Genomic DNA, 24,648 nt, shown 5'->3' with positions numbered 1-24,648 from the left:
GCTGCTGCCCATCCGTCGCCTTCTCTTACTCGTCTCTTACGACACCCTCAGGAAAGGAAGAGGTAGCCTATTCTATATAGACTACACGAGAATATATATCTATAATAATATAAAAATAACAATAGTGATAATAGTACTCTAATATATTTTTGATATTATTATTATTATATGCCTCCATGTTTAGTAATTTCAAAAACTAATCTTTCTTTTTGGATTCTAATTGTCAAAGTAATGCACGCACAATTGTTTGGCATTGGAAACATGACTGACAAGAGATACGTATTCAACTCGTATGCAGGCGACTTATTAGATAATTATAAGATTTAATATAATTATTAATTTATTTCATTTAATTTGAATTGTCAGTTAGTAATAGGTATAAGTTTATAAAGTAACTGATAACCTTAAACACTGTATAATGATGTATATACAACAAATCGTTTTCAAATCAACACTCAACTTGGTACACTGACCTGGAGATAAATATTAGATAAAATAAACGTATCTTAGTATAAACTTCATTACTATTCTGCAAACAGTACAATATTAAAAGTGTATAAGGAATAAGATTAACGAAATTAAGTGTACTTTAACAATATGGCTGGTAAGTAGTTCTATACAAATCTCAATTCGTTTCATAAACGTTCTTATAAAGTTATTTTACTGACATAATTGTACAGTTACAATATATTGTGAAATGTAATATTGTTCAACATTTTGGACACGTACGATATTTAGTTCTGTTGCTAAGACATTGTCGATCGCTTAAGTATAACAATGGGTGTTACATTTTAAGGAATTTTGTTGAGCAACTTAGTTATACACTTGGGTCGAAATTAAGATTATTTGAAGTTAAATCTTTCTAACTCTGCTCGCTATTTCACCTGCACGCACTTCATTACTTTTAGAATTTTATGATATCTACTCCATTTTTAAGATAATAATGGAAATTTCTTATTGTACATATAAATATTAATAAAATATATTTAGACACAATAACAACTGTAATTAATAATACAATAAACATTCTTTTGTTTTGCGATTTATCGAATGAAATATATATTTTTAACTTTAGAAATGTTGCTATAATATTATATGCGTGTAGATGCAGGAAAGTGATGGATTTTTAAACAATATGTACATTTAGGTATAATTTATTAAATTACCTTTTTAATTATTTAGCAATCCGAGAAGCGAAAATTATAGACAGAGCTATTGAGATTCAATTAGAAAAAGCTAATTCTATAAGATTTGAAGATTGTTGGCTTAGAGATCATTGCAGGTGAGTACTGAGCTACTAATACTTTGTCTAGTCTTTGATCGTTTTACTAAAGGGGATATAATGTAAAATTGGAATAATTAAAATTATTTCAAAGGCTGGTTTTGTTAGTGGAATAGGAGGAGTTTTTTGTGGAAATATGGATCGTTAACGATAAAAAATTTTGAGTCTTCCATACTAATAAAACGGACCCAATTAGTATGGAAAGCTCAAACTTCAATGATTTTGATATCAAACTCTTTACATTTTTAGTCATATTTTTATTAGAATAATTATTACAGCAACAAACAAAGAAATTAATTGAAGATATTTAACTACTTTTCACTATTGAAATTACAATTCGCCGAAGATTTTTGTTTATATATGTAAAAATAACTTAGATGTTTTCCATAAAAATAAAATAGACTAAAATCTTTACAAAATTGATAACATAACGAAAAGAGAATAAAAGGAGAGTAACTCTTTTCAATTACAAAAATGAATCGTCAAAATCGGTACAAGATTGTCGAAGATAAGAAATAATACAGAAAAAAAAATAAAGATTGGAACCAAATGAGATTCTTGTCGAAGTCAATTGAAAATCGTTTAATCCCTTTATTTTCCTGTTCAATTTAGTTCAGCCAACGAGTATATACTAACGTTTGAATATTCCGCTCGCATTGTTAAGTTGTTGTTTAATTTATTTAAGGTGTACTTCTTGTTACCACGCGGATACGTTTCAACGGGCTAAGCATATTTTAGACATTCCAGACTCGAAAATTGTTTCATTGAAATATAACGAGAATCAAGTTATAATAACATGTAAGTGTTAGTTAATAATAGGCAGAAAACGTTTTTTATTTCTTTTTTAATACTAAGTTAGTTTACGTAAATCTATCCAAAATTGCTAGATATTATTTTACCTCTATACTTTTATTTACATAGTATTTATAAAATGAATGAACTGCACTATTAAATTTTATACGGGCAAGTTATAATAAAATAGAAAATTAATAATGCCTAAAAACTCTTTTCATAATAAATACGTTCTTTATATGGCAACTTTTAATAGCTTACAATACACAGATAAAATAATATCTTTTTGTAGATGTATAAAAATAAATCAATTAAAGAAAAAGTTGTATGGACAATTTCAATTTTAGTGCTATTCTATCTTTTATATATTTGAATTAGACATTACTAAAAATTATTAATAAAAGCAAATAAGAGGATGACATTAGTAGTTTATTTCATGGGTTCATAAAATACTAAATAAATATTGGATATTTTTATGGCAGATTTTAATAGTGTCATGTACCTCCTAGGCATTACTTTATGTCTAAATATTGTATAATACAATTATTTAGTATTTTATAATTTCATTTGATATTCGATTTATACTAGTATTAGAAACAGTACTCTGATTACAAAATGCAATTATACATATTCTTATTGGAATATATTTCTAAAATAATTTTCAGGGGATGACGGTCACACATCGATTTTCGAAGCCGACTTTTTAGCGCAGTTCGATTATAAAAAGTGGAATGATGGACGTAAACTCAAACCCGTTCTCTGGCATGGCGATGAAGTTGCTACTAAAATAACTAGAATACATGTCGATAAGTTTCTTAATACTAAGGACGGAGCCAGGAGCGTGTTTCAGTCGCTTCTAGACTATGGAGTCGCCTTAATAGAAGAGGTAAACGTTTGTTTAATGAAATGGTACTTGTTAAAACTTGTTCAATATGTGTGATGTAACAGTAAACAGATAGAGAGGGGTTTGAAGAACCTTTTTTATTTAAACAAAAGACTAACAAATTAAAAGAAGGAGGCTAGAAGGTGTTAGGTAGGGAGTTACTGAAAAAATGTTTATGCGTTATACTAAGGTTAAAAATCTTCAAAAATTGCGTTACGTAATACTTGAACGTCCTCTTTAATGGAAATACGAATATGTACTAAAGTCATTAACCAAACTTTAAAAGGCAGGCAATGTATTGGCGATTCTTTTGGTGTCGTTAGTGTCCATGGGTTACAGTAATCACTTACCATAAAGTGAAAAGCATGCTTGTTTACTGTCCTTTTAGATAAAAAAAATTGTCAACCAAAGAGAGACTTTGTACAGAAGTCTGCACGGGTACCTCTGTCCCATTTGTGTTTCTGCCCTGAAGCAGCTGTACTTACATAGCCGTGTTATGGTTTGAAGGTAGGAATATGGCACTGAAATTAAAGGGTACGGAGGCATAACATTGTAGTCTTTATTAATGGTAACGCATGAGGGATATCTTAAACATAGTAACTTATTCTGTAAGGTCCATGGTGTTGATCATGTTTAAAGGCAACAGTTATCATCAGGTAGACTGTCCGCTTGTTTGCTATTCTAAACATCATAAAGAAATGTACCTACATAATAGTTCAAATAATGTAATTTTTTTAAACAAATGGTACTTATCAGCCATAAGTTTATTCAACAATCATTATTTACTGAGAGCTAGAAAGATGAAAAAAATCGCCTTATTGGTTGCATCTTTATAAGTAATCCTCGTTGAAACAATTTCCTGACAAGCTGGCTTCGATTTCCGTTGTTTAATATTTTTTTGAGATAAGGAAAACTCTTATAGGTGTAGAAATTCAAAGATAAGTTTTATTACATTATTTTTTTAAATTACAATAAACCAAAGATACCTATTTAATTTAGTGATGTGTCTTGTGGTGGAAGGTTGTTAGGATTCCTGGAAGGACAAAGGTTTTTGGGACAATATTGGGTATGATAATTCTCGGTTTTTGGCAGGTGTGCATACCTAGACTACCATACCTTTCGATTAGTATATAAATTCATAGGTATACGATGTAAAATAAAGTAATTAAGAGTATTTATTATCAGTTTATAGTTGGTATGGAGATTGTTTTTGGAAAGCTTTTCGAAGTATTTACTTATTTATGCTGTTAGACCCTTATCGAGTTTGTTTGGAATTTCATTTTTTTATTATTTATTTTAACCTAAAGGGGACGTTAATTTTTTATTTATTTATTAAATGGGTGGCAAATTACTCAAATTTTTCAAAGTTTTTAAATAATTATTTTAACAACGTTTTCACCGTTATTATATATGATTATACAAATATATAATATATAAAGATTTATGTATTTAACTAGACTTCATATTTCTATATATGACTAAACTAGATTTCATATTTCCTAAAACATTCTACTATAACTTATTGGATTTTAAATAATCCTAAGGTTATTAATATTGTAAGGAATAAATATGTATAATTTGGTCAGAATCATGTCAATCTGATTTTTAAAATGACATGTAAATGTGAGCAATATATTAATTTGCAAATTGTTTCAAATTCAATCTGAAATCATCTTTATTCTTTATATGTTATTATTTTTTATTACAGGTAAATGCTACACTTGAAGATACGGAAGTAGTCTGTAAAGCCTTAGGTGGTGTGCAACATACTATTTTCGGAGGCATGTGGCAGTTTACGACGAGAGCAGATCACGCCGATACTGCTTATACTAATATACCGCTTGCATTGCACAATGATAGTACATACTTCACGGAATCGACTGGGTAATCAAAATATATTTTTATATTTTCGATCGCAATATAACATGCACACTTTTTAGTCCACATACAAAAACAAAAACACACACACACACACACACACACCCGCACACACACACACACACACACACACACACACACACACACACACACACACACACACACGTTGTACAAAAGTCGATTGCGCCCACTGTTCCATTCGTGTTTCTACAGTGAAGCAGTTGTGTTTGCAAAGCTGTGTTTCATGAAAATCAGATAATTTCTATTTTTTGGAGCATGTTTGTGTTCTTATTTCCCATTTCTAACTTAACCCAAATTATTAGTATATATTATATAATTAAACATCAATTTATTTTATTTAATGTCAATATATCTTAAAATATCAAAAAATAAATCAATTTATATCTATGTAACAGAGATAAATATGATTAAATCTTAATAGGAAAATCAAAGGAAAATATCATGTGTCGAAAGAATATAAAATTACAATTTCCATACTACAACTCATAATTAATAAAAAGGTAAGTTCTATTTGAAGATCCCTCTTTTACTGCTTCGCTGCTCTCCAAAGAATAAGCCATTTTCAATGCGTTTTTGAAAATGCTATGTTTAAAATATTTTACTAATGAATGTTAGTGTTCAGAAGGGTAAAACAGAAAAATAAAATCGTGCAAAAGCGTACATAGTCTAACTGTATAAAGTGTCTCGCCGGCTGGAGGTCGTATATAAAAGCATTTATAAATTTATTTGATATTCTGGGAACAAATATAGATTTCAACATCAGATAGAACAAATTTAGAACAAATTTCCTGAACCGTTGACATTATCTTTATGACAGATGATTCTGCTATTTACGTATACGCACATCAAAACTGGATCCCGAAGGATTTGATTTGCGAAAGGTCTATTTTTAGCTATTTCCAACTCAAAATATCAATTAAATTAACAAAATAAATCCTCCGTATAAACTAAATTATCTAAATTGTTTCTGAGATTGAAAGTAGCCAAACATATTTTATTTTCTGAATATACTCGTATATTTACGTCATTTATTTCATATAATGGCGTGTGAATATATAATGTCTACAATCACATTTTGAGAAATTAACAAGTAACATCTACAATTTATTTTACTTAATAATTAAAACTTAAGCTTGTGGAAAGATGCACGAACAAAATTTATCCACGGATAATCTCTATTTTTAATAATACAACCAATGATAATCGATTTCTTTTAATCTCAAATAGTACTAAAGGAATAAATTCTTAAGATAATTTATTTGATAAAAATAATAAAGTACCTTTATCACAGAGAAAAAAAAGTCAATTTGCATTAAAATAAGTACACACATACACAGACGCACACATGCACATGTACGCGCACACGCACACTCTCATGCACACGTGCGCACACACAGAGCGAGAGAAAAAGAAAGAGAAGCTCGAATTGTGTTATTATTTGGTATCGATAAAAACTGGAGAGTAACTTATTATAATATATAAAAAGATAGGTAGTAAATATCTATTTACTCTTTATTTAATCTACTCTAATGTCTTAATAATAATTAATCTACTCTATTTAATCTACTCTAATAAAATGATAAAGGAAGTAGCGAATGAAAAAGGATTTTCCACATTAATTTTAGTCAGTTTCGTGTCGCGCCGTTTATTCTTCTGCATGGCTGGTCTGTGGAAACATTTACTTTTTTCCTATTCCAAATATTTTTGGGGTAATGATGTTCTTTTAAGTTTTAAAAATGAGAAGTTCCCTTTAGTTACTAATAGGCACTTATGGTAAATATGTGATAAAAGAAAAATTTATACTGTTTATTTATACAATGGGATACATATTTTAATTTTAATAGAATTATTAAGAAAAAAAAAAACAAAATGGTAATAAATTCATGATGAAGATAAAAATCCATAACATAAAAAATCTGTTGAATTGAAAATACTCTTTTTTAATCTTATTGAAAATGTAATAATGCGTATCAAATAATCATCAATTTCTTGGTCTATGTATTGTAAGTTTTACAACAATTTAAATGGTAGGTAAGTACATGTATGAGTTACTACTAAAAATCAAAACTACAGTAAGAGAAGGAAAATTCATAATATAATCCCGTAGGTACCAAGTAGAAATTGTTGATTATATCCTTGTTTTATCGGATGTTATCCGTGCCTATTAGTAAGATGTTAATAAGATAATGTATTAAATATCTACTGGTATTCACAAAACATATATGTACATCTATGAATAGATAGATAACAAAATAAGCAAATTATAAAAAAAGAAATATAAATTGTAATGTGTTGATCGCATACTAAAGTGCTCAATTGGATTCAACCGGCGCAATAAAATTTTACGTTCAGTTCACTTTATTTGATTTGAAAACTTATCCAAGTTGCAATAATTTTCTGTTAACTTACAGAAAATACGTTTCGTATATCCTTTAGAATGTAATAGGTGGCTATTTTGTGATTTTATAACGTCTTGTTGTTGTACACGTTAAACGACGTTGAAAACTGTAATTCTTGTGATGGAAATGCGATTAATCAATTATATATTTATTAGGGGGAAAAGGATTGTTAGCAATGGAGTTTGACAGCCCCATTGCTAGCAATATACCTTATTAGATCAACCTCCACGTGGTTCCCCTGGAAACCATCGTGAACAATTCTTGTTGAATTCGTTCTTGGTTAATTCCTGATGAATTCATCATGATGGGCTAACTGACCTACTTCATCCTCGCCTATCATCCTTCACTGGTGCCCCGCCGGTGTATACCGATAGCGCAGGTGGGGTTACCATTCCATTATCATCCATTTAAAAAAAATATAATATTTTATTTATATTATAATATTCTACATAATTTACTCGTATTAAATTGAAACTGCAACATGCAATATTATCATCAATTCTAAATAGTTTTTAATAGTAATTGAATAATAAAATAATTTAAAAATTAATTAAAACGCGACATCTTTGGTCACCGCTTTTCCATCGTAGAGATAAATTTACATGTGAACACAGGCTCTCACGTTCCTGTAAATTATAAGTTCTAATATAACATTTTATATCTAATCTATCAACATATGAAACTAGTCGGTGTTCATATTTGTGTTTTATTTATCTTTACTAATATTGTAAAAGTTACATTGTTATCTCTTGGAGTTTTAACGGCTTAACCAAATTCTATGAAATTGTAGCACGAGTATATAGGTACAATATGGAAAAGAGAAGGGCATAAGCTTCAAGTGGAAGAAATCGCGGGTGAAAGCTAGTTTTAAATTAAAAATAATAATATTACTTTGCATAGAAAATCTGCTAGCTTAGTTAGGCAGAAACAGTTAATTAGTGTATTAAAATACAGTTCAAATAGCATATAAAAAAAAATTAACATGTATTATCATACACAATACTTTTATTTTAATTAAAAGTTGATTCAACAGCTTCCGAAGCTTCCGGGTACACGCCGCAAAACCATTTTGATTTGCACAATAATGGAGTTAGTTATTTTTTCAAGGGCTTGCCTTGCCTATCTGGTACCCACTTCAGCTGGGATCCCCTGTCATTATTATTTCAGGGACTATTCGAAAAAGCTTTCGCTTGTTGCTTGTTTTCATATTCTGTTAAGCATTTCCCTCAGGGCTCCTCAATGATTCCACTTTTTCTTCACTGTATACCTACGTGTGGCAATCGAAATGCGACGTTTAGGTTAAGTTAGTAAATTGTACGAACGAAACGTGTAAAGATTGAAATTGAATTTTTATCACATAAGTGTACAATAAAGCGTTCTTTAAATATATAATTTATTTTATAGAATAAAGATAGAAAATAATAACTAAATTCGCTTTATCGGGACCAAGTATTAATTAGAATTCATGGTAGGGGTGAATTTAATGCTATCACTCGTATCGACACCGACAAGGAGTTCACCTCTCATACCTTTGAGTCTGGATGGTCACGTACAGCGCAGTTTCAGAGATGCTTCCTCCCAAGAACCTTCAGTTTATGGAATGATTTCCTTGTTGAGGTTCCATGCGCGCCTAATGCCCCTGGTATTGCAGATTTTCATTGGCTTATGTAACCGTGTCAGCCAGGATAAAATTAACAATCCTTGAGGTCAACAAGTTTACTAATTTATTACCACTAAGCCTCAACGGTCTAAATTGTTCCACAAAAAATATCGACTTAAATTGGGGCAAAATTAATTATTTTAGTTTAAAACTAAACTACTGATTCGATTTTGATAAAATTTCTACCTGTAAGCATATCCTTTCAGATAAAAAAAAAATAAAATCTGTTTACAACTGACAGAGTTATGAGGTATAATGAATATAAAAAAATCAGTAGTACAAAAGTAACAACCGAATTGAGAATCTTCTTTTTTTTTAAGTCGGTTGAAAATAAAAGATATTATTGTGAAAATAATTTATTATAATTTTTCCGTCCAAAATGACTTTGAGGCAGACATCTTACGGCTCGTTAAAGAAATATTAATTCCGGACGCGTCTACCGTGAAAGTGAACGACCATAAAATTAGATTGTCTTGCACCTATCAAATCATTAATGAAATTGGATTTCGGCAATCTTATAATAATGGTGTCATAAAATTGAAGAATTTAGATTAATTGACAGATTTAATGGACGAAGCGATTTAATTTTACTGAAATATATTGAACTAAATTAATTCTCTTTTCATGCCTATCCATGAGAGTTAATCCCTCAATATTTTTAAATGTAGATTTAAAGAGCATATAGATATGTGTGTAAGTACATATTTATGTATATGTAAATACGATTAAATATGATATAATTTGTTGTCTTAAGTTTTCCTATTTATTTTTGTATGAAAATTGTCACAATATTGTACATTGCTTTACCTGCTGACATTGATGCTCCTTTCTACTTTGGATTTGCTAGAAGAGAACTTTTTTTGAGTTAAGCTCGCCTTTGTACATTTGGCTATTTCTGTCTTTTTTTTTTTGTATTATTAATCTGTACAATAAAGTATATTTTTTATACCACTGAGGTGGCAAACAGGCAGACGGCCCACCTGATGGTAAGCGGTTAACGTAGCCTATGAACACCTGCAATACCAGAGGTATTACGCGCGCGTTGCCGACCCAAAATTAAATACACGTAAAGAGCTTGTATAAGCTAACTTAGTCGTAATAAATTTTAATAAAAGTCTATTAATAATTTTGAATATCGTATAACTTTTTAATATCATCTCAGTGCAATATCTAAAAATTGAGCCATGGAGAAGAAACAATTTTAATATGTCTCCATCAATCAACTTCCTAATCACTCATTTCTTGGTATGCTAAAGTTTCTTATGGAAGATATGAATACTATTTTTAAACCTTATATTCATTTATATATATATATATATATATATATATATATATATATATATATATATATATATATATATATATATATATATATATATTCCTTCATTGTTTAAGCTATTAAATACTGGAACACACTCTCGCTTGACATAAGATCTACCCTAAGCAAGCTACGAGTAGCTTTTAAACTTTTAAACACAAATTGCGCACCTATTTCTTAGAAAAATCATTTTCTCTTTAAGCTTCTATTGTAGTTGTTTTATTTAATTGTTTTATATAGTAATATTTTATGTATTTATTTATGTATGTATTTATTTATTTATTTAATATATTATGTGTATGTTTATATTATATGAATTTATCAAATATTGCTTTATTTTTTTCTCTATTCAAAAATGCACTGCCTACGTATAGCCGCACTGTATTAGATGAGCCGTCAAATTGTTTGCAACTTTAATTTTCATAAAAACATATTATATTAGTTTGTACTTTTTTTACTTTCAGACTACAAATTCTTCATTGTCTCGAGCATTCCAACGGAGAAGGTGGAGATACTATTTTAGTGGATGGTTTTTACGGTGCAACTCGTTTAAGACATGAATTCCCTGAAGATTACGCTTTTCTGACTAAATTCAATATCGAAGCCGAATATATAGAGGAGGGACATCACCACAAATTTTCATCACCAGTTATCAAAATCGATGCGAAAACGAATGATCCGGCGCAGATCAGGTGATTAAATAATTAATTTAGAATAATGCAAGACTTTCAAAACTACTCATTATAAAATTAATATAGGACTAAGACCCAGCAATTAGTTGATTTAAATCTCGACTTTAATTATGGCAAGTTTTGAATTAAAAAATGGAATAATTAGAATTGATGTGTTTGTGTGTTACCTTTTGGCGCCTTAACGGCTCAGTCACGGAGACAAAGTCGCAGATAAAAACTAGTAAACATATATCTATATTCATAATATAAATAGGCAAGATATGATTGTTTGTTGGTTTGTAATGGATACATTCCAAAACTATTTAACCGATTTTAAAAAGTTTTCATGTATAGAAAGCTATATTATTAATAAATGACATAGAAAATATTTGCCTCTAAAAAATAGTATATAAATAATATAGTCGAATTGAGATAATTCCAAATTAATTGGTAAGAGGATTAAAGTAACTCTCACTTCCCTGTTTATTAGATACAATGTGTATGACCGATCGCCGATGGCGTTTACCAGCAGTGAAGATTGTAGAGCTTACTATCGATCCCTCAGGAACTTAGGGCGGTACTATGAAGATACGAAAAATCAATGGCAATTCAAGTTGTGGCCAGGTATCCTATACTTTTTATTGTTGTATGTATGTAATTGCTGTAATTCATTTTATGTGTTTTACTTATCATTATTTCCCGTTCCCTCTTAGTTAATGCATTTTTGTGTTTATAAAAATCTTCAAATACATTTTATTATTTCGAAGATTTATATTGTACAAAAAAATAAACTAAACAATACATACATTTGGAAATGTGTATATTGCTTAGTTTATTTTTTATGTAATTATAAATAACATTTTATGACCGTGTTTAAAATTAAATAGGCACTAAAAATTGCCTCTCTTTCGAAAACAGAAATGAAATAAATATTATTGAGGGATATAAAATAGAAAATGAAAAAAAAATGCGAGTGGTATGCATTCGAAACTAATAGCCATGATAGTTTTCTCGACTCACGAATATCTTTTATTTTATTTTTTTATCATCGTTTTAAAGACTCTTAATAAAAATAGTTTTTAATTTAATATTGCTTTATTTGTTTATTATTAAAATATTTTAAGCTTGAGGAGTTTGAACTTACAACTATGCAATATAGAGGTCATTGCTACTATTACCATTAGGATATTGTTTAGGTTTTTACGTCTCTCGAGAGACTAGACAATATCATGCTTACAATAGTGTTATTCGTTTAACCTTTGTTTTTATCTACAGTAAATTACGAGTAACAAAATAAAAATAAAAGAAAAAAGCAAAGTAGAGTCATGTGGGGTAAACGTACGCGGCGAAAAAGTGTCCGCAGTGAACATTCTGCAAACCCCATGGATGACAGCAGGTCGAGACCTGTCGCGTTTAGTTAGCACTTGACCACCAAGCGAGAGTAGTACGTCACAGGTTTGCTGCACAATGCTGTAGAAACTTACACAGCAAAACAAAAAGTATTGCTTTTGCATTATCTATCTTTTTTGCTTTCCATCATCATATTATCATCATTTAACCTTTCCATTAGGATTTGTTATTTTTTTCTTATTAAAATTAATTTGCATAGTTACTGAAGCAATGTTATTAGTATGATTGTATAATAAAGTGACTGAAAACAGAAGTTATTTAATATTTTGTGTGATATCTATTTATTTTGTCTAAATTACATCAATCTGGTAAGTCATACTAATTAACAGAAATTTTATTATTTTTATTTGCTTTAATGGGATGGGACTTTGTAAGTGTCCATCTGTGGGTAATCACAGTGTCCAATTTGCATTAATTAAAATAAGAATAAAATATATTTATTTTTATTACAGTCATTTTTAATTTTATTTGCCTATATCTTGATTGACAAAATTGTTTCAATTAATTAAACGTGGTCAAACATAATATATTAAAAAATAGCTCAGCTGTAGTAATGCTGTCATTCAGTTGTGTTAATGCAATAAAATGGAAATATATTCCGCCTGCATTTATTTTTCCTCGAAAAAGAATGAAGGGTGAACTTATGGACGGAGCTCCGGCTGGTAGCATTGGCATGACATCTGATTTCGGATTCACCAAACGCGGATTTATATTTTCAGTGGCTGGTACACTTCAAGGAATGCACTTCACCAATACTGATTATTGACAATTATTCAAGCCATATTACCTTGCAAGCTACTTTGTATTGCAGAGGGAATAACATCGTTGTATTTACATTGCCACCTCACAGACTAGTCACAAAATATAACCCTTCAATAGAACCATTTACAGTCCTCTAAAAAATCAGTACGCACTTGAAAAAGCTGATAAATGGATGGCACAGCATCCTGGTAGATCTATTAATCAATACCAAGTAACTCTCTATTTTCCACAGAGCGTGCTTAAAAAAATTGCTACTGTAGGTAACGCAGCTTGAGCATTCAGGATGACTGGAATATATCCTTTTTTTTTTTACAACACAGGGGGCAAACGAGCATACGAGCCGCATGCTCGTTTGCCCCCTGTGGTAAGTGACTCTCGCCGCCCATGATCACCCACAACACCAGCGGCATTGCAGGTGTGTTGCCGGACGCTTTTAAAAATCGCATCCAGGAATATACTCTTTTTGAAACCAAATTTGGTTGGTTGGTTTCTGGCACTATCAGTTCAGATCTATGTATGTATGTTTTCTAATAATTTACAGAATAATTCTACAGACTTAACTCGTTTTTGGGAATAGATACAATTTCATCTAAATATGAGCGGTGAAAATCGGATTTTATGAATTCTACACAGCGCAACAAAGAAGGACGTTTTGTAGTTTCTATGGAGAGTTGATTTTCAAAGAATGGTTTCTGAGCGTGGAAGACGATATTATTTACAAAAAAAAATCAGAATTTGCACCATCTGCAGTTACTGATATGTGTAATCTATCTGCTGATGCTATAGCTCGAAATATACCTTCTTTGAACTCTATAAGCACAGTAGACGTTTTAGAGACACAAAGCCATAAAGTTATGGTATATCTGTTACCTTGATGGCACGACGCCTGTACCAGTTACGAAGAGGATACATTCACATGTGATTTTTGTGCAATAACAAATTAAGTTTACGTGCGTACACTTAACCGAAGGTGTGCGGATACTTTCAAAAGAGTGTGCAAAAACATTAGGTATTCATTGAAATGTCGGGACCAAATTTTCTAAATATTTCCTCAAGATAAATTAACCAAGAGATTTATTTTGTCCACAATTGTTCATTAAATGATTAAATAAAACTAATAGTTATTGTTAGAAAAAATGAAATTTTATATTTTGTTTTTCTTCTCATATATTTACAATGTTTATAATGTATATAAATAATCTAGCGAAGTTTTTTCCGTCTTTCAAAAATTATCAAAATCTTTTATTCTTGAAAGCGCGCTTAACTAAAGAAGGTGATTACATCGGTTACTCTTGAATTCAGTCGTTTATTTTGGACCCCACATGACTCTATACCCATTTTTTGGTGTGGAGATACAGGAAGGTTCTCACGAATGGCGTTATGTACTCTCAAAATCAAATCCAGTAATAATTTTTATTTCATCAATAAATCCAAATAATATTGAAAATCATTTCACACAGATGACAGTAATTTAATTAATCATAAAGGTAATTTAATTTCATCTTTAATTGACAAGTTTTCAAATTGCAATATTGCATTTGTCTTAAGACAATAATGGAATTCCATATTGAATTAAATAATGATAGTACAGCTCAGCAAGATTCATTCCCTGAGGAACGTGAGTTACCTTGTCAAACAAGCAGAATGTAGGTCATTATCACCGTTTATAGAATAACCTCATCCGCGTGGGTGGCAGGCCTCATTATGACTACAATGTCAAACATCCCATTCTTTTGTCTCGTGTGAATTAATATTCAATATGTGCACTCGTAGTTATTACTAGCCACTGCTAGACATAATTATTGGCCTATAGGAGGACTCAACTTAGCAAAACGTATAGTTCGAGGTGCACTAGGTTCAAGGGAAAAACCATTCAGCCCATGATGGGTAACCTACCAGAGAAACGGGTCCATCTAGAATTTCCGTTCCTAGAAACAGGCGTCGATTATGCCGGTCCAGTGCTGATAGCTGATCGCAAGGGTAGGGGCTGCAAAATTATAAAATCTTACATTTGTGTGTTTGTGTGTTTTGCCAAAAGGCGGCGCATCTGTTTGTTATATATTTTCGGATAACGGCACTACCTTTGTTGGGATTTCATGAGCTCTCCAAGCCCTCAAACAATCTGAGTTGTCTACGGATTTGGCCGAACAAGGTATAAACTTTTCATTTATTCCTGCCAAGTGTGGATCAACGAAGCATCTTCTTAGGCATTTTAGAAAGACTCATTTATGAAGAAATGGCTATGTTATTCAAATTGACAGCCATCTTAAATTCTCGTCCTATCACACCTATTTCCGACAATCCTTCTGATATTTATCCTCTTACTCCTGCCCACTTCCTTATTAGACGGTCTATCATCTTTTTGCCACATCCAGAAATTGTCGACCGCCGCTTCAAGCGATTTCAACGCATCGAGCTGCTCAAGCAACATTTTTGGAATCGATTTTCTAACGAATAAAAAACCAAATGGCATCGGTCTTATAAGAACAAAAATTCCATTAATGTGGCTCATGGGCCGCGTTATCCGCACCTAATTGTTGTCATTCATACAACACCATATGCCCCTTGCCAGTGAAGAGTTTAAAATTTTCATTAATGGTCTATAGATTGGATTGATATATTCGATAAATTGTCGGGCTAAACTTGATTTTACAACAACATTCCGCTCTTATTCTCCCTGAACAAGTACCTAGTCCTGTTCCCAACTGTAGTATTAAAAAAAGTAATAGAATTCATAAGTCGATTATGATGTTCTTGAAACTCGTAAATTTTATTTTTTTAGTTTCCTAATCCTTCGTCTTGGCCAAAATTACTTTTCGATTCGACCTTTAATCGTTTTTTATGAATAAACTTGATTTTTAATTATTTAAATGTGAGCAAACGTTTTAAATTCGGAAATGCCTGACTAGTTTCGAAATGTTATTTGTTTTTATTATTAACAAATTTTATTTTATTTAAGGGAGGATTTATATAAAAGTAATTTACAAGAGTACCTCTATGTCTCACGCTGCCAAGCAACTATGTTCAAAGTGTGAAATTATACGAGTAAAATGCAGTTTACGATATCGAAGTACAATCTAAATCCTTAATAATAATAATTACGAAGGGGTATCACGATATCAAAGTATATTATATGATATTACTATTCATGTCTTAAAGCAACAGTTATGATTATCACTTTCCATGGGGTGGAATGACGTGCGTCGGCTTGTTTGTTTACCTTAATTATAAATCCACATTATTTTCTTAATTGCCCAAATTATGTTTTAATGTAATAACTACCGGATTAACTTACATGTAATTAGGTAGATAAAGCTTGGCTAATTTCGGAATCAATTCGTAATCCTTAGTCATGAGTTGAAGAGCGTCACTATGAGCACTATATGTACACGACGTCTTAACAACTTAATCAATGGCAAATGAGTTCCGAACGCTGTTTTTTTTATCTGCAGATAATTTGATGCCGCAGGCGCCTACAGCTCGCGTTCAGCGAGCCGAGGCACGTAGTCAGGCTCGAATTTGCGTCATCGTTGCTCATGATTAAGGATAACGAATTGATTCCGAAACTGGTCGAGCTTTTACAATCTAATTATACATAAGTTAAACCGATAGTTATTATATTAAAATATAGTGTGTGCTTACGAATCTTTTAATAATTACGTTTTGATGAATATTGTAATATTAATCACGTAATCTCTCACAGGTACAGTGATGGTAATGGACAACTTTCGAGTACTCCATGGAAGGACTGGGTTCACTGGCACGAGAGTATTGGCCGGTAGCTACGTCTCGCGTTCTGACTGGCTGGATAGAGCACGCGTGTTGGGTCTTATCCAGTGATCAAATTTAATGAAATGTTCATATAATTTCTAATACAAAATGGTGTGTCTTAGGTTTTACAATCCCGCAGTCTTTTTTTACCAGCTAGAAATTTCCGGTAACTTTACAACTACAGCCTGTTATAATTTCCGCAAGAGAACAGAGTGTTCAATTTTTTGGATTTCGAATTAACTTTACCACTGTGTAATTTAGTAGTTTTAGTGTCAAAAAGTAACAAATAATCTTTTATTTATACATCTTTTAAAACTTTTATTATCTACTTATAGCACTTCTTGCTATTAAATCTTTCAAAAATTTTTTTAAAGGTTCAGAAGGTTTTTAAGTATGTAAATATGTATTGTATATCTTTTAAAAGTATGTACTGAATTTAGCATATATTATAATACAATATTAGATTACAATAAATTTATTTTATTTTTATATTCATGGAATTCGATTTAACCATGTTGATTTTATTTTTAAATATATTGCTTACATTAAAATATAATGACTATCATTTTGAACCTGTATCTCGTAATATCATTTATATCGAAACCATTTATATTTTTATTATTTAATTTTATAATTACCTAAATCTAAATAAACAATGATTTTAGAAAAAATATCCTCGTGGAATAGATGTAGTTCAGTTAATTTTGTATCTTACTTAAATCAAACAATATAAAAACACAATACAAAATACAAATTAAAACTATTACAATGAATAATTCTAAGTTTATCAAGTTTTAATTATTATAATAAAGTGTACGAAGCAACAACTTTATATTAATATTGTACAAACAATGTATATTTAAGTTCATACATAATATACATTCTTCGCACAATGCTACTCCGCAAATAAAAAACTTCAATATATTCCTGTATCCAATAAAAACGAAAGATTCAAATATTATATTGTACAGTGTTTTACCAATAAAAATGAACGTCTTTTCACAAAAAAAGTATGAAAAATTACTTGTCCATTTTACTTTCTAATAATTTCACTTTTTTATATCAATGAATCTATGCTAGTATATTTATTGATATGTTATGTCTTACTAATACAATAAAATAAGGGGGAAGGGATTGTTAGTAATACGGACTATTAGTTTCATTTGCTAGCAATATACCCTATTAGGTCGATCTCCACGTGGCCCTCCTAGGAACTATCGTGCTGAATTCCAAGTATATTTGTCACGATGGGCTAACTGACCTGCCTTTTCATTCTCATCTACCATCCCTTACCCCACCAGTTACATAACACTGTTAGGGCAGACAGGATTACCATTCCATTGTCGTTCATTAAAAAGAAAAATAACCATTTGGCACCCAAACTGCAAAAAGATATACGAATTGTGAACGTCTTTCTCTTGAAGTTGTTTAAAAATACAATTAGAAATAAAAATACCTTCAACAAATATTTGCATTCTTAACAACGCAAATTATAATATGAAAAAGAAAAAAGTTCAAATTAAATTTCTGAATATAAAGAAACTGCGGTGTTTGATCACAGATTTGGTTCAGCTCAGAACATGCAATTCACATAAAAGTTCCTATATAGCCCGTTTCAATACAATCTAATAAAAAGTAAAACAAAATTTTTTGTTATCATAGAAATATGAAATGTAATCAGTACTAATCAATAACAAATTCAAAACAGGAGTAGTAGTTAATAAATTAATTATTATTTTTATTTCTACTTTTATTAAATATCATTAGACTCATCTTATGGTCGGGTAAATTATTAATTTGATTTCATTAAGTTCTTTGAAAAAATTTAACTATTTATCTACCACGTTTGGAAGTTAGGAATATCTAATATTTTTTTATAATATCTGTTAAACACTATTTTCTATACGACATTTTTCACAATAGTAGTATAAAAAAAACATCTCTCCCCATAAAGAATCTTCAAGAAAGAGTATTTTCTTTTTAAAAGGCCGGCAACACACCTGCAATGCCTCTGGTGTTGCGGATGCTTATAGGCCTGCGGTAGTCACCTACCATCAAATGAGTCGCACGCTCGTTTGTCTTCTGTGTTATAAAAAAAAATCAATTAATTTTATATTGTATATTGCAAGTGGGACCGAAACCTTTATGTAAATATTAGAAATCTTACATTATAACAAAATGCAAACACAATAAGGTTTGTTCTTACAAAAAAATGCAAAAACTTTTCCTAGCAGGATAAGGAAAATTTATACATTTCTTTATTTCGACGCGACAATCTCTCAGACTTGTGTCCATTTTTATATAAATCAACATCAGTGGATAGTAAATCAAGGAAGCTATTGTGACATTTTGTTGACGTCATCCCTCAAGCCTCGACTCTTCAAATGTGCTTTTCACTGACCGTTGTCAAAAACATTCCACAGGATATAAGCATGTCAAAATGATATGGATCATACATATTAGGTACGCGGAGTGTCCTATGGGAGCGTTTGGGATGAGATAGAAAAACGCATTTTGGTTTGTTAACGAAGCTGAGGTTGAATAATTTCCTTTTAAGATTCCGTACCAAAAAGGTACAATGGAACCTTTGTGGTGCTATGTCCATCCGTTTGTCCGTATGTCACAGTGCTATATCTCAGCAGCTACTAACGGTATTGATTTAAAATTTGAAATAGTTTTACATATAGTTATTTGAATAGAAATAATTGAAAAAATATTTTTATTTTCTTTGTTAGAAACGGCAAATGATTTCTATTTTTTTTATATAAGTTTTACTTATGATCGAAAATGTGAGAAAAAACCAATCCTTCTCTTTATTTCAGAAGTTATTCAGAATATTATAGGAAAAATAAAACAGCGTTTAACAAGCATCATTTTTGAGAAATTGTCAAAAGAAAGAAAGGATCAATAATGATAACTATTAGATAACTATTTCGTATAAGAACTGTATAAAGGTAATTTTATCTCATATACAGAACCCTCGGCGTGTAAATTCAACTCACACCTGACCGGTGTCTTTTATGTTACTAGCTGTGAACACAACTTTGCTCACGTGACTGGGATAAACTCATATTAATTGACCGAAATGCAGGTGGTTTTATTCCTTTTTATATGGCGAACAGTGTGTGTATACATTTTTTATGTGACGTATAATGGCACACAGCTGACGGTTAATAGAAAGTGGTAATCGTGGTAAAGACATGAACAGTACTATGGACATAACAGAGTATACTGTGTCGTCGTCGATACCCAACGTTGCCGTTCCCGAGGACTATGAACCCTGTAATTTCTCATTCATTATGAGTATTTTAAATGAAGAAGTACATTGTTAATACGATTACTTAGGGGGAAATGGGATTGTTGGTAAGGGGTATTAACAACCCTATTACCAGAAATATACCTTATCAGGTCGACCTCCTCACGGTTCCCCCTGGAAACCATCGTGATTGATTCATTGGTGAATTTGTCACGATGGGCTGATTGACCTGCTTCATTCTCACTTATCATCCCTTACTGGTGCCCCGCCAGTGTTTTTTTTTATACAAATTAGAATGGCAAACAACCTGACGTCCCACCTGATGGAAAGTGGTAACTGTTGCCTATAGACATGAGCAGTACCGTAGTACCATGGACATGACAGAGTATACTGTTTTGCCCATGATACCCCCCAAGCGTTGCCATTCCTGAGGACTCAGGTGTTATTCCTCTGTACCCAGTAAATTCACTGTCATATCCCACCCTTCAAACCGAAACACAGCCATGCAAACAAAACTGCTTCACGGTTAAAACACGAATGGGACAGAGGTACCCAACCAATCGACTTTTGTACAAAGTCTCCCTCTGGTGTATACCGACAGCGCAGGCAAGGTTACCATTTCATTATCATAGATTAAAAAAAATACGATTACTTATCTCATTTAATCAGTATAGCCTATGAACGAAACAGCAGATGAGAACTAGTGGCGAAATGAATGTAAAATGAAACTATTGTTCACCTCAAAGAAATATATACAAACCATAATGAAACGAGATAAAGAGGCAACAATGGGCGGCCTTATCGTTAAAGACGATCTTTTTCAGGAATATAACTGCTGGACCGATGAGACAGGAAAAGAGGCAGAAATAACAAAAATGATGGAGAAAAATAAAGATAATTGTGAAAGATCTATATCCAAGATAATGTCAAATTTAAACATCTTACTAATATAATAAAATGTACATAAAATATATTTGAGAAAAAATCATATAAGGTAATTAATAAAAGTAATAGAAGCTAAAACAATAAATTTTAGAAATTTTATCTACGTGTCTGTCTGTCTGTATGTTTGTTTCAATGTCACGTAAAAACTACTGCACCAAATTGAATGCTGTTTTTTTTTTTATATAACACAGGAGGCAAACGAGTATCCGGCTCACCGATGGTAAGTGACTATCGCCGCCCATGATCACTCGCAATACTAGAGTCATTGTAGGTGCGCTGCAGGCTTTTAAGAGTAATATACTCTTTTGTTGAAAATTATGAAGTCGTATCGATTCAGAAATAGTTTTTACAGATATGTTTTGTCTTGATATTTTATTTAAAATGGTCTAATTCATTTGTTTTCCTACTTTTGAAATCCACACGTATATAAAGTAGCTGGATAATAGCTAGATATTTATATTTTTTGGAATTTGAAACCACGTCGCAAAATACATTACCCATGGTGCTCCCTTAGTACTAAGATGTTATGATTCCATACCATGTCATGATCGTATCCCTTCAAAGTAATACACAACCCTGTTGACACAAATGCTTCGCGGTAATATCACGAATGGGACAGAGGTACCCATGCAGACGAGTTTGGTACAAAGTTACTCTTTAATAATTTTGATAATGACACACTTAATTTTTAGTGTTCATAACTTTAACAAGATAAAATTGAGCCAATATGAGTAAATATTCAGAATTTGTTGAAAAGTCAAACTTAGTCTAGACGTAGGCACATAACATTAGGATACATGTAATTATTACCGTGTACATTTTACTGAAATATGTCTACAGCATTATATTAGGATTTGTAACATAATTAAAATTAAACTATAAATTGAATTTATATCTAGTAATTAAAATACTTTCTTTGTTAAGTCTACAGATCGATGTTAATTAAGCTTAGATTGATGAAACCAGAGTTTGATAGTTATGAAAGCGAGTTTAAAATTTTTAATTATTATAAAAGGGTATTAGATAACTACTAGAATGATTAATCCGGAGATTATTTGAAGCTTTTAAAGTACTATAACTAAATAGTAAAAACAAAATCCTTAAAATTTGCTTGTATCGCTCTATGTAACCGTCTATCCATTTATTATAGCATTATAACTCTCAGTTCGAACTTTGTCGAAAAATGTATGATTTTTTTATACAACTTAGAATGGCAAACAAGCTGACGGCCCATCTGATGGAAAGTGGTAACCGTCGCCTAGAGACATGAGCAGTACCATGTACATAACAGAGTATACTGTTTCGCCCATGATAGCTCCCATGCGTTGCCATTCCTGAGGACTCAGGTGTTATTCCTCTATAGCCAGTAAATTCATGCCATATCCCACCCTTCAAACCGAAACACAGCCATGCAAACAGCTGCTTCACGGTTGAAACACGAATGGGACAGAGGTACCCAAGCAATCGACTTTTGTACAAAGTCTCCCATTAAATAAATCATAATAACTAAATAATTATAGTAGTATTTTTGCTGCAGTAATTAACAATATATTACTTTATGTCATTCATTTTCTAAATTGGCACATTGGTCGTTTCTCAGTCAAGAAAATATAGAAAACAAAATTGAATTGTTTCAGATCTAGCTCGTTTGGGTAATTTCATAATGTTCTTTGCTTCGTTTCTCGAATTAGACTTACTAAACTAAACTAAGAACTAAAATATATAGAACCTTTTTATCATATATATATACATACATATATGTATATATAGTGTATATTGAACATTAATTTCATCCGAAAAATCGTTTATTTTAAGAGAAGAGACGTAACGTCTGTTACTTACGTTATGAAAATTTATCTGAATTATCTCGATGTTTCGATCAGGTTACACCGGCCGTGGTCACGTGTAGACTGATGTAACGCTGTCATGTCTCCACATTCGAAATATTTTCTTCTACCCACTCATTATCCTACATATTATTATTATGACGTTTAATGATAATCATTTATTAAACAATGAATTAGAATTAAAATGATTCTATATGTTAATATGTTAATGGCCAAGCTGTTTTTATACTATTTAGTTTGAATTCTATGTAACTAAAAATATTTAATAAAACTAATACATTTTACAGAATCACAAAAAAAAAAAAAATATTATTATAGTTTACCTAAATGCTTATAAAGCAAAAAGTTCCCCATCGCTTATAAAGCAAAAAGTTTACTACTGTTTCACATTTAAAACAATGAGTTTTAATTCCCGTGATTAATATCTTAGAAGGCTTATTATTGTTTACCTCCTCTTATTATTAGATATTGCTCCATTATTCCATCTTAATAAACACCCGCTGTTAGTTTGTTAATATTCAATAGAATACATTAAATTTATTAATTAATTAAGCTTTCTAAACTTTTATAGAAATTCCTCTTATATTAGAATTATTAAGTTGATTGAGAATATAATTTATTTTTAAAATATGTTATTGGACTCTTGATAAATTGTTATTCAAATAGATTTTGCTTCGTAAAATGTTGCTTCAATTATGAAATCACGCATAAATACACACCGATAAGCGAGATATTTTTCTAATATAGATAATTATAAATTTTTATTCGTAATAATATATATAATAACAATTTTTCTCTTTACAAAGAAAAATAACAGAGACAGAGAAAAATATAAATAGAAAATAAAATGATATTTTATTTGCGGAGAAAAATGTTAAATTATAGTAATTTAATATCTTATACATACAAGCGGGAGCATTACTTAGATTGAACCAAAATAATATGGAAACGAAACAAGACTGAAACAACAGACGTATTTACCAACTCTGTGTACCTACTTAGGTTTCATTGGAAACAATACTTTTACTTAACACGTTAACACACTTTGCAGAGTAACGTCAGATCTAATTACATCATTGTACTTATTTCTACTCGTATTCAATCTTGATATTGTGTCCTAACCGACAACCGATGGGAAAGAAAAGTTCTTGAGTGGCGACCCCGTACAGGCAAACGCAGTTTAGGACAACCCTTCCACTAGATGGTGTTTCGACCTCAAGTCCATTGCGCCACTCCATCTAGTAGAGGGTCGTCCTACATTGCATTTGCCTATACGAGGTCACCACTCACCAACCTTTCTTCACTATCAGTCATTAAACAAAACATAGTTACTTCTGCTTCTACAAAATTGTTAAGAATTACGCTTTTCGTAATAGTAGATTGGTAGTTTTTTGTTAACTTGGCGAATTTCTCGAGTTAGCATATTTGTGACCGTTGGCACTCAGCCGACAAAAAGGCCATTCGTTATACAGGCTGGGGCTTAATCCCCTTTCAGCATTTGTTTGAAGGCTCTTATCGGGGATCGAAATGAAAGCTTACGGTGTGAGTTCATTGTTTCGGACGAGCGCGGGATAAAGTGTTCACATAAAACGCTAGTGTTTATGGAGCATCTCTGAAACTAGTTGGGCATAGCCGCATAATCCTTATTAATATTGTAAATGTGAAAGTGAGTTTGTTTGTTATCCCTCGGCGCTTAATAGCTTAACCAAACGTCGACCAAGTAATATACGGATGGAGAAGAACATAAGCTAAT

General features: G+C 31.1%; 1 protein-coding gene across 1 annotated transcript; it reads left to right on the top strand.

Moving 5' to 3' along the window:
- The first annotated feature begins 445 nt into the window (after nucleotides 1-445).
- On the top strand, nucleotides 446-17,394 carry LOC113509298 (trimethyllysine dioxygenase, mitochondrial). The gene is made up of 8 exons (XM_052895684.1): nucleotides 446-604; nucleotides 1,183-1,282; nucleotides 1,968-2,080; nucleotides 2,740-2,960; nucleotides 4,666-4,841; nucleotides 10,698-10,925; nucleotides 11,395-11,528; nucleotides 16,780-17,394. Exons 1-8 carry the CDS (start codon nucleotides 598-600, stop codon nucleotides 16,914-16,916), a joined length of 1,116 nt encoding a protein of 371 aa, XP_052751644.1. The 5' UTR covers nucleotides 446-597; the 3' UTR covers nucleotides 16,917-17,394.
- The last annotated feature ends 7,254 nt before the right edge of the window (nucleotides 17,395-24,648 follow it).

This window comes from Galleria mellonella, unplaced genomic scaffold (assembly GCF_026898425.1).
Source record: "Galleria mellonella isolate WM207_F2 unplaced genomic scaffold, CSIRO_AGI_GalMel_v1 utg300, whole genome shotgun sequence".
NCBI lineage: Eukaryota > Metazoa > Arthropoda > Insecta > Lepidoptera > Pyralidae > Galleria > Galleria mellonella.
The sequence above is the reverse complement of the archived record's forward strand: the minus strand, read 5'-3'. Positions and strand labels throughout refer to the sequence as shown.